The following is a 12,010-nucleotide window of genomic DNA, read 5'->3' as shown; positions in this document are numbered from 1 at the left end:
ATATTGGCGGGGGCGGGGGGGACGACTGTGTTCTTGTCCCTTTTTTTTTTTCTTCAATTAAATCATATGCTTGCGTCTTCTAGGGCCCACCAGGAGCACCAGGAAGACACGGCTCCAAGGTAAGTCTTATAAACGATCCTTAACAGCTGCGGGGCTGTTTCTACCCATTGTGGCATCCGATGAAGCTCAACAAACTGTATTTCCCTTCCCCATGTTGTACGTAGCAAAGTTGAAATGCACATACACAGGTTGACAGTGGCAAACCTGGCCAACCCCATATTCTCTAATGCTTGAGAGTCCAAAACACTTGGAGCACATGTAACACTGTTGGGAGGGAAGGGATTTTGAGTGGCTGCTGTGGCTTAAGCCTCTGGGGTAGTGGTGATCATACCGGTGCTTCTCAGTAGTCTACGTTTTTTTTAGAATGGCCTCACTTATTTAAGTGGATAACGACACACAACTCCATTCTACACGAGTGGTGGCTTCCCCGTTCAAAGATGACTGCTGCTTGGCTTACTGTGAAAGCTTGGTGTTCCCCACATTGCCTAGAAAAACAAGAGTCCTAATCAGATCTGGTTTGAAAATCTATAGCTTTGTGAGGACCTGGCAGCTGAGCCACTCTACCCAATCTTGCCGGTTCCAACAAAAGGTGTCTTGAGCCCAGCTTCGACTCCAAATTTATTTCCTATACCAAAATGCTTATTTCCTGAAGGAGTATGGTTGTGGGTGTCTAACCAGAAACGGTGGTGCTTATATCTGCATGCTCTAGAATGCTAACCCTTCCCCTTTGGTTTTAGGGGGAGAGAGGAGCACCCGGACCCCCGGGGTCTCCGGTAAGTTGCATTGTCTGTCCTGCTTTGCCAAGTGGGTGGGGCTCTCAGGGGTGTAGCACTCATGAGATGGTAGAGTGGGGCTGGTGAGATGGATCAGTGGATAAAGGCACTTGTCACCATGGCTGATAACCTAAATTCAAATTCCAAATGGTGGAAGGAGAGAACTGACTCCCACAGATTGTCCTCTGACTGCCACAGGAGTGCTATCCTTGTCCCCAAACCAATGATGATGATGATGACAACGATGACGATGATGACAATGTTTAAACACATTTTAAGAATATATTTGTGGGTCTTGGTGACAGAAGCCTACTCCCTCCTGTTCCATCTCTCAAGCAGTCATGTCTATGGTTAGGAGGGAACTAAGGAGATACCTTAAGCAGCTGGTTTGGATTTTTAAAATTCGTTTTCTGCTATTACGTTTTCCTTTATCTTTGATACTGTTTATATGAGATCTCTCCTCTGAAGTCTACTAGACCAGGAATCCATTTTCAAATGCACCATAAGATGTTTGAAAGAAGGGCTGAGGAGATGGCTTAGACGGGATACTGCATGACATGCAGGCAAGGGGACCTGAGTTCCGTCCCCCAGAGCCCATGTGAAAAAGTCAATGCTGGCAGAGTGCATTTGTAATCCCAGCTCAGCTCAGAGCAGGCAGAAATAGGTGGCTCCCTGGGGAACAGAATCAACATTTCCAGGATAGTAACAATCGATCCTTTCTTTTTACAATGCCTGAGGAATGTCAACCAAGGTTAGCTTCTGCCCCCCATACATACCTGCGTGCTCGCGCGCGCGCGCGCACACACACACACACACACACACACACAGTGACTTAGCTACTTTTTAATTGCTGTGCTAAAACACCATGGTCAAGGCAATTTATAAAAGAAAACATTTAATTGGCTTAAAGTTTCAGAAGTTTAAAGTTCATGGCTGTCATAGCAGGGAGCGTGGCATCAGGCAGCGGGCATCAGACAGCAGGCAGCGTGGTACTGAAGAAGTAGCTGAAAACTTACATCTTGATTCACAAGCATGAGGTAGAGAGCTAATTAGGAATGGTATAAGCTTTTGAAACCTCAAAGTCTGCCCACAATGACACACCTCCCACCTCTTAATTCTCCCCAAATAGTCCAACTGTTCAAATGAATAACTCTATGCGGATCATTCACATTTAAAGCACCATTTAACATTCTACTCCCTAAACCCCATGGGCTTGTGGTCATATCACAATGCAAAATGCAGTTCGTACCACTTCAAAAGTTCCCTTAGTCTTCCACAGTCTCAACACAATTTAAAAGTTCAAAGTCTTCTGAGACAATCTCTTATTAGTAACACCCTGTAAAACAAAAAATAAATTACCCGTTTTCAGCACACAACGGCACACACTACCATTCTGAAAGGAGGAATGGAGGCCTGGAAAGGAAATACTGGACCAAAGCAGGATGGAAACCCGGCAGAGCAAACTGCAAATCCCGGAACTCCACCTCTGATGTCAAAGGCTTAGATGGCTCTGCCCTTCAAGTTTTGAGGCCTATAGCTACTCTCTCAGTCCCTATATACAGGTCTCCCTGGTAGACAGACATTCTACAGCTTTGGTACCTCTAACATCCTGCAGTTTCTAACACAACCTAGGCTTCATTTCCATAGCAGGGACCTCCCAGGACCTCCACACAAGGACTCCCCAGCCTGGCATTTGGCCTCTTCCGCAGCTCCCCTTAACTGTGAGGAAGATTCTGCAATCCCTTTGCTCCTGTATCCTTCCTAAATCTAAAAACCAGCCTCATATGGCTGAAGCTGCCGAGTTTTGTGGACGGCTTGATATGGAGCCCTCCCTGTCTCCCTCCAACCCTGCATTGCATGAAGTTGTGTTTTGTTGTTGCTCTTTAAGAGCAGCTAGTTCTTCAGGCCTTTTCTTTTCACAAGTTGCAGAATTAGCTGGGTGGAGTCTTGGCCCTGGGGTCACCACTCCCTTTATTCCATTTTGTAGCAGGACTTTCCTTATCTCTTTCATCATGAACTTAAATTTCAACATTAAATTTCCTGATATTCCTTTTCTTTCCAAACTGTATATTTTGCATTTCTTTTTTTCCCTGCTTGCTCATTTTCACTGTAGAAACTTACACAAGAATGATTGCTAACAACGATGCAACAGAGTCAATATTAGGCTGTCTTGAAATCTCCTCTGCCAAAGAAATTAATCCATTGTTTGCAATTTTGCCTCAGGCAAAAATGTTAAGACGAAGGCAGAAAGAAGGCAGAAAGCAGCCACACTCTTTGCTAAAATACCACAAGAAGCCGGGTGTGGTGGCGCATGCCTTTAATCCCAGCACTTGGGAGGCAGAGGCAGGGGGATTTCTGAGTTCAAGGCCAGCCTGGTCTACAAAGTGAGTTCCAGGACAGCCAGGGCTATACAGAGAAACCCTGTCTCGGAAAAAACAAACAAACAAAAAACCACAAGAATGGCCTCTAGCCTGAGTGCTAATATAATTCCTCTCTGACATCTCTTGAACTGGCGAACTGTCTTCCAAGCTCCTACTAAGACTGGCCCTTTAAGCTCTGCTTATAGAATTCAACAACTTTCATATTCCAAAGTCCCCAAATGTTCCTATATTCCTCCAAAACCCATTACATTCAGGCCTGTCACAGGAATAGTCCACCTTGTGATGCCAGTTTCTGATTTAATTACTTTTTTACTGCTAAAGTACCATGACCAAAACAACTTATAAAAGAAAGCATTTAATTGGCTTACAGTTTTAGAGGGGTGGAAGCCATGGCTAGTATGGTAGGGAGCATGGCAGCAGGCAGGCAGGCAGGCAAGCATAGCACTGAAGCAGTAGCTGAGAGCTTACATTTGACCCACAAGTACAAAGCATAGAGCTATCTGGGAATAGTGTAGACTTTTGAAACCTCAAAGCCTCCCCCCCCCCCACTGACATACCTCCTCCAATAATACCACATCACACCTCCTAATCCTTCCCAAACAGTTCTACCAACTAAGAACTAAGCATTCAAACATATAAGACTATTAGTGACATTTTCGTTGAAACCAACACACACACACACACACACACACACACACACACACACACACACACACACACGAATATATTGTCAAATGACCACTGGGTCCAATAAAAGCAAAAAAAAAAAGCTCTCTGGATTAAGAAGACATTTGCTGTATATATGTACAATATCTGGGAGATTAAAAATGAACAGAAATATAAGAAAATGCAAGCAAGTCTGCTACTTCTAGAAAAGTCGATATGTGTTCTCAGGAAGGACCAAGAGGTCTGGGTTGCCACCTCACCCTTTGTTAACACCTATCAGCTTTCTAACTCCAGGCTTTTACCTAGCATCTGTTGACATTTGTTCCTTTTCTACACAGTAGGCTATGATTTATCTTAACCCCCTGTATGTGCATGGTGAGAGTCAGATGGCATCAGAATGCTACATCTCAGTGTGTGATGGAGTCTCTTGCAGCTTCTAATGTAGAAGCTGCTGAGTGGCAGCCATCTTGAATGTTGGTGATGATTTTATCTTTAAAATGCTCATGGACTCAGAACATGCATGCTTAAATGCCTCTAGTTTTTTTTCTGTGGGCCATGTTCCACAGCACTAAATGAATATTAAAGCTTAGCAAATATTATGCATGATGAAGAATGTCTAATAATAAAATTTGGAAGGTTTGACTTGGATCTTTCTAGGCGATAAGAGTAGGCAATAAGGGACAACACACTCTCCATTTCATTTAGTTCTTCACCTTACAAGCATATTAATAATTTCATTCTTTAAAGAAAAACAGAAAACATTAGAATTATTAATTCTCTCTAAGCCCTTTGCATCCCATTTAAATGTCCACTTAGGAGCCCAGTGGGAACCTATCGTGTTGAATCTGCATTTCACAGGTGGGAAAAGCTTACACATAGAAATCAGGTCATTTGCCATGGTCACACAGCATGGAAGAGGTTGGTTCAACTCCAGCAGGACCTCAACCTCTTGACCACTGCTCTGACTTCCAGGTTTCTATGGAAACTCCCCCTAAGAAAGAAGTAACTGTGTTACCAGTGTCATGTGTGAGAAGAAGGTCCCCGGCTGCTCATACAGTCCTTAAGTCTATTTAGGTTATGGAATTGGTTAAAAGGTACTCACTCACAAACAGGACCCATGGGTAGCGGGACTAGGTTGGCTGCTGCTGCAGTGAGTAGAACTTCACAACTTCCGGCTGGGATGCTGCTGCTGCTTCCGGCTGGATGCAGTACCTGTGGAGAGTAACTTTACAGCTTCCGGCTAGGTGCTGCTACCCCTGCGGTAAGTGACTTGACAGCTCTGATTCCTCCCGTGTGCACAGGGACCCCCAGGTTCTTTCGACTTCCTGCTGCTTGTGCTGGCGGACATTCGAAATGACATCGCAGAGCTGCAGGAGAAGGTGTTTGGACACCGGACTCACTCTTCCGCCGAGGACTTCCCCCTACCTCAGGAATTCTCCAGCTACCCAGAGACGCTGGACTTTGGCTCTGGAGATGACTACTCCAGAAGAACTGAAGCAAGGGACCCCGAGGCCCCAAGAAATTTTTATCCATAGCACATCCCATATCCTCACGCCACCAGAAGAGAAGCATGCCTTCGACCTTCCCCTTACTCTGTTTCCAAACCCGGTTTTCCAAGTTTCCTGTGCATCACACTAGCAACAGGAAGATGTGATGGGTTAACGTGCTGTTCTTGAAGAGCCAATGGGTGGTTGACATCAAGACTTTCTTCAACGTCCGATTTTTTCAAGAGCTTTTGGGTTTCTGAGTTCATCATTCCACAGAATCTTCAACTTTGGCAGAGTGCAAAAGAGGGGAAAATGGCACCGTGGGTTCTTAGGAGTGTAAGGTTCCTTCTAAAAAGAAAATAATGTTCAAATGCTTGACTATTCATTCCCTACTGTCAGGAGTAAGGCTTTTAGGGTGGGGGTGGGGGTGGAGGGGCATGGAAGGAGCAACCATGGAGAATAACATTGATAGAAAATGATTTTCCTTAGCAATATCCCAGATTTCAAATTCTGCATCCTATTTTCCAACTTGATGGGGGTTTTTTTTTGTTTGTTTGTTTTGGTTTGGTTTTTTGTTTTTTGGGGGTGTTTGTTTGTTTGTTTGTCTTTAAATTTGGTTACAGAAACAAGAGATTGGAAAGAATGTGTTCAGAGAGATAGAGAATTAGCCTTATATTTCCTGTCTCATAGGTTGCCGAATTTAGAATTCAGATACGACAGTCATTGATTCGTGCAAATCCTATGTGGAGGAGGGAGTTTGTTTGTAAGGGCTTGATCATGTTTTCTAGGGAGCTTGGGGTGAGGAAACACTCTGTGCATACTAGAACAGAGGGCTCCTGGAGACCAGGACGATTGAAGACTACATGGTCAAAAGCATTGTCCTGCTCCATACATGTTGATGATTTGTGAAATAAGATGGCTGACATTTAAGAAGAAGTACAAGATGCCCTGGCACTGACAGGGTTGCCAGATGTGCCAGCAAGGCCTGATCCAGGCTGAATCAAGGCTGGAGGGAAATCACTGCCCTGGAATCTTAGCCAAGGATGTCAAGGGGACATTGAGAAGTGCTTCACTAAAATCAGATTAATCAGAAGCAGATTAATCTACTCTTAAGAGATTTGAAGTTCTCACCAGGGCACACTTGGAACAGCATACAGCTGAGAGGTCTCTGAGATAGAGAAGGAGGAGGAGTTTTTGATAAATTGGAATAATTTTCCACTATTTGCCCCCTGATTTGGTTAGAATCCCTGTTGTTCTGGGTGTCCTTGACTTTTTGTCCTGGGCCACAAGGAAACGGCTTGGAGGCCAGCACATTTCCCAATGTCTCCCTAAGTCCCTTCTTGGAGTATGTCTAGATCCCCAGGGAATCATGTTCCCAGAAAGGAGCAAGAGGCCAGCAGGTTCCTTCTTGGTATCTCTGGGTTCTTGTTTCAGGGATCTGCTTCCGGGCTCCTTAGTGAACACTTTCTCCTTGGGTGTGCAGCAGGCTCCGTGATCTTGCTCACATGGTTGCCCACACCAGGGTCCCAGTTTGCTATCCTGCAGTGCCCCCTTATATTTCTAAGAAGTTTGAGATTGCATTGATCTTTTCCCTATATCACTTAAGCCTCCATCGTCTTCCCACACCTACTGTGACAGCTTGTTGGAGGAAACAGCTATTGGTTTGCATGACACTGCATCCACCATCCACTCTTCTTTCTGAGCAATAAGAAGGGGCTCTGTCTACAGAGCCAGCCAGAGCCTCGTGGGCTTTCACTTCCCCTCTCCCACCTCCCTACCCTCATCCCTCTCTCCTGGTTCTCTTCCTTTTCCTTTTTTTTCTCTCTTCCTCTCCTCCTCTTTTGCTCCTTCTCTCCTTCATTTCCTCTACCCCTATCCTAGCTTCCCTGCCTTTCCACCTCTCCTTTCTTACTTGCTTCCTTCCTCCCTCCTTCCCTCCCTCCCTTTCTCCTTCTCTCCCTCCATCTTTCTTCCTTTCTACTCCCTCCCTCCCTTCCTACCTACCTACTTCCTTCCTTCCCTTTTTTCTTCCTTAGTTCCCTCTCTCTGCTCCCTCCCTCCTTCCCTCCATGCTTGCCTGCCTATCTTCCTACCCAGTTAGAAAGGCAGGATTCCCACACACTCCCACCCAAATCCCCAGTGGCTGTCCATCAGCAGTCCTGATGAAGGCAAGCACACACTTGCATCGCTTGCTTGCTGTCTCACCCTCCTTCCCCCTTCAGTCTCTCCTGAACCTGTGCATCACCACAGATAGCCTTGTCAACTGTGGCTTCCTGAAGAGATGGATGCAACCGCAGTCAAGTGCCACCTGGAATCTATTTAGTGCTTGCCTGCTTATAGAACCCATCTTTTAAAGGGTGTGGATGGATGAATTCTCAAAACTATGCACAGGCTCTGTGAGCAATAATTATGTCCATCTTTTTTTATGAGGAATTTTATAACTACTTTTTATGTCTACTTTTTTTAGACAGTGAAATGTATGTAGAAATATAATCTTTATTGCCAAATGCTGGTAAAACGCGAGCACACTCCATGCTTGGCTGGAGGCCAGGATAATGTACTGAAAGAATGAAGAGAAAGTCATAATATCTGGGATTCATGAGTCTGTCTAGATAATTACCTCCAGGAAAACATAATAGCCTATATTTTGTGATCTCAATATGCCATGTCAATTTAGATAATCGTTACTCCTCAGATTTTCAAAACATGGAATACTAACTAACTACAAGACCAACGCATGTCCTCTACTTATTCAAATCATGGATTTTTAGTGATAAAGCATTATTGCTCCCATATCTTTTAGTTGTGGACAGAAAAAAAAATCAAAGCTTTTCTGTCTAAACAAATTTCTGCTCAAAATATCATAGGAAGGCCTTTGGGAGGAAGGACAGTTCAGAACAAATTTACCGAGTCACTTCATATCTCACAGGGAAAATATTTTAGTTTTTTATACGCCCTTCAACACTTTAGTAGAAATGGTCAACTTTTCTAATATTTCCACTGGTTAAGACTTGGTTATGAATTGCCTCTGTGTTTATAAAGCAATGAGAATAAAATTTCACTGAAAATAATATAAAGAAGACTTTCATTTTAGTTTAGGAAAACTGAATTTTCCAATTCCAGAAGGAAAAAAATAACCAGTTTTCCTGTGCCAGTTAAGTGTTAGGAGCTAGGTGTGATGGTGGACACCTGTAATCCCAGCACCTGAGAAGCACAGCTAGGCAGATCAGGAGTTCAAGGTCAGCCTCAGCTACATAACAAGTGTGAGGCCAGCCTGGGCTATCTGAGAGTCTATCTCAAAATAATAATGATGATGATGATAATGTGATGATAATAAAGAATAATAATTAGCAGAGGACTAAAGAGATGGCTCAGAGGTTAAGGATTCTTGCTGCTCTTCCAGAGATACAGAGCTCAGTTTCCAGCTCTTGCACAGGCAGCTCACAACATCTGTAAACACAGGTCCAGGTGATCTGGCGCCCTCTTCTGGCTTCCATAGTACCTGCACTCACATGCACACACACACATAGATATACAAACACATAATTACAAATAAAGTCTTTTTTAAAGGAGTGGGTACAAAGAGGATGCTGCCTTTTCTTGCTTTCTATGTTACTTTCCAATACTTGCTACGGAATTAACTAAAGTCATATTGCTGTGTGGAGCCAGGCCACTATCCAGCAGGAAAATTATAAGTGCCCAGTGATCTTGGAAGAAGTTTTGGCCCATCAAAGGCCAGGTGCAGAGCACCCTGGTAGACCCAGGTAAGTCATGTTCCCTTTCCAAGGTTCTGAACATCCTTGGCCTTGGAAGTACCACTATCAGGCACATTGGCACAAAACTTCTTCATGACCATCCATCAAACTTTACCTTGAGGTCTCAGGAAGCCACCCCCCTATCTTATTTTGAGCATCATTTTTCATTTTCCTCCTCTTCCAAATTCAAACAGACAGCCTCAGGAGCCTCCTTCTGCAAGCTTATCTTCCAGACAACTGTTCTAAAAGGGAAAGCTATTGGCTGGAATCTGAGCCATACAATTAGTAATATAGAGGCTTCTGTTCTATTCAGGGAAATACATGGGTCATTTCCTGATGCAGCAATCATGTATGTTTCACAACATGTCAAAAATAATTTTCTCTTTGGATTTTTCAAGGGCCGTCATTGTTAAAGCTGAAATGGTGTGCTTTATATACTCTTCCTACAAATGTTACCATCAGAGAGGAACCATGAAAAAGGACATATGGGCTATCCATCCCTCAGAGAGCTCAGTATGTTTTGTCCGATTCCCAGAGCTTGATCCCTGAGTGGTTCTTGAGTCTGTTTTTATTTCTCAGTCACTGGTCATATATTTCAGTATCTCTGTGCATTATTTATATCAGATCTTGTAACAGTCAAACTGATATTCCAACAGTCATGGATGTAATACTAGGAAGTGCGTTTGTATGACTGTATATGCTTAATAACAAAGTTATTTTTCTTACGTGGCTCTCCTGTGTTTTGTCCTGGCACTACTGTAACATGAGTCATCCTCTGGCCAACTGAATACGGTGCACCCATTACTTTTCTCATTGTATGCCAGAATATCTGACACAAGGAACTTAAGGAGGTTTTCCCCCTGTAGGGTTTGAGGGATACTTCATCATGGTGGGACATCACAGCTGCGGGCACCACGGTGGCTGATGACACTGCATCTGTAGTTAGGAAACAGACATTTCTGCTTCCTTGTTGATTGTTGGCCTCTCGGAGAACGAAATACCTGTCCATTTCCTCTTCCTAGATTAAGGGGCCCTGGGATAGCTGAGGAGACGGCTTAGTTGGTGCAATGTTTACCATGCAAGCATAAGAACTCAAGTTCAGATCCCCAGCACCCATATAAAGAACCAGGTGCTGCAGCATCTGTTATCCCAGCCCAGGGGAGGTGGAGACAAGAAAATCCTTGGGGCTGGCTTCCAGTTCAGTGAGAGACTTTATTTCAAAAAATAATGTGAAAATGGTTGAGGAAGACATCCTCTATTGACCTTTGGCCTCCATTTGTATGCATGGACACATACATGCAAACACAAGAGTACATACATTGACATTTACACACACACACACACAAATACGAACTTTGCTTTCCTCTCATGGTGGCATATGCCACAACTCCAAGTATACAAAAAGAGTTGAACAAAGTAGATTTAACTAACATTTATTCTTCACAAAACTCTAGGGTAGGTGCCTTTATTATGACACACATCCTAAGAGTTCATTTATCTTGTCTACTGCCACAAAGCTAAAAAACAAAACATGAATTTCAGGACATTCAATAACTCATTCTGTTTGTTGACGCTGTACACATATCACAGACATACACTGTCATGGTTTGAATATACTTGCCTCAGGGAGTGGCACTATTTGGAGGTTTGGCCTTGTTGGAGTAGGTGTGGCCTTGTTGGAGTAGGTGAGTCACTGTGGGTGTGGGCTTTAAGACCCTCATCCTAGCTGCCTGGAAGCCAGTCTTTTCCTAGCAGCCTTCAGATGAAGATGTAGAACTCTCAGTTCTTTCTGCACCATGCTTGCCTGGACACTGCCATGTTTCTGCGTTGATGATAATGGACTGAACCTCTGAACCTGTAAGCCAGCTCCAACTAAATATTGTCCTTATAAGAGTTGCCTTGGTCACAGTGTCTGTTCACAGTAATAAAACCTTAACTAAGATATACACACATTCTTTCCCCCACTTGGGAATCACATAAAAGGCTGCCATGGTGCAAAAGATAACACAAGAAAACTGTGCCAACAAGATGACATGGGGCCATTTGCTTCCCAGTGCTCTAATCCACACTGGGTTGACAACCTCTCTGACCTTCTGCCATGAGGCATCTGAGAACTGTGTAAGTAGGGCTGTTAAGATTGTCCTTAGTGGCAACAAAAAAAAAAATCGCAAAATTAATACAATTATTCCCCAAAGGCAACTTGAAGTTAAGACTTCAAAAAGGGAAGTCTCAAAGAGAGAAACAGAATAGATTTAAGAAATAGTCTATTCACCAAACCCTGACACTGTTACTGTTGCCAAGAGGCACTTGCTGACAGAAATCTAGTGTGGCTACTCCTTCAGAGGTTCTACCAGCAAGTGACCAACGCAGATGTGGATGCTTGGGGCCAAACATCAGACTGAGCTTGGGGATTCTAGTGGGGGAGCTGGCAGAAGGAATGGATGAGCAGAGGGGGATTGCAACCCCATAGGAAAAACAATGTTGGCTGGCCAGACCACCCATTGCTCCCAGGGACTAGACCACCAACCAAGGGATGTACAGGGTGGGATCCATGACTCCAGATACATATGTAGCAGAGGATGGCCTTGTCTGACGTCAATGGCAGCGGAGGCCCTTGGTCCTGTGGAGGTTTGATGCCACAGGATAGGGAGATGCTGTAGCAGTGAGTGAGTGAGTGGGGAAGCACCCTCATAGAGGCAAAGGGGAGGGGGAAGAGGGCAGATGTGGAATGAGGGGTTTATGGAGGGAAAATTGGGAAGTGGGATATCATTTGAGATGTAAACAAATGGAATGATTAATTTTTAAAAAGACAGAAAGAAATAGTCTGTTACAAGGAAACATGCAATTGTTTGGGATAGTTTTTGTGTCGATTCCTTATTAATAGCCAC

At 44.0% G+C, this 12,010-nt stretch overlaps 1 protein-coding gene across 2 annotated transcripts in view; it reads left to right on the top strand.

Moving 5' to 3' along the window:
- Ccbe1 (collagen and calcium binding EGF domains 1) overlaps positions 1-9,847 on the top strand; it is a 234,984-nt gene extending 225,137 nt beyond the window's left edge. The window contains exons 7-9 of one of the 2 annotated variants that reach the window (XM_006526021.4): positions 84-119; positions 798-833; positions 5,182-9,847. In XM_006526021.4, coding sequence (XP_006526084.1) covers positions 84-119; positions 798-833; positions 5,182-5,415 — 306 coding nt within the window. In that variant the 3' untranslated portion in view covers positions 5,416-9,847. The remainder of the gene's footprint in view (positions 1-83; positions 120-797; positions 834-5,181) is intronic. The other variant, NM_178793.4, reaches the window with a different exon arrangement.
- The last annotated feature ends 2,163 nt before the right edge of the window (positions 9,848-12,010 follow it).

This window comes from Mus musculus, chromosome 18, assembly GCF_000001635.26.
Source record: "Mus musculus strain C57BL/6J chromosome 18, GRCm38.p6 C57BL/6J".
Taxonomy (NCBI): domain Eukaryota; kingdom Metazoa; phylum Chordata; class Mammalia; order Rodentia; family Muridae; genus Mus; species Mus musculus.
Note: the sequence above shows the minus strand (reverse complement) of the source record. Positions and strands in the feature narration are given on the sequence as shown.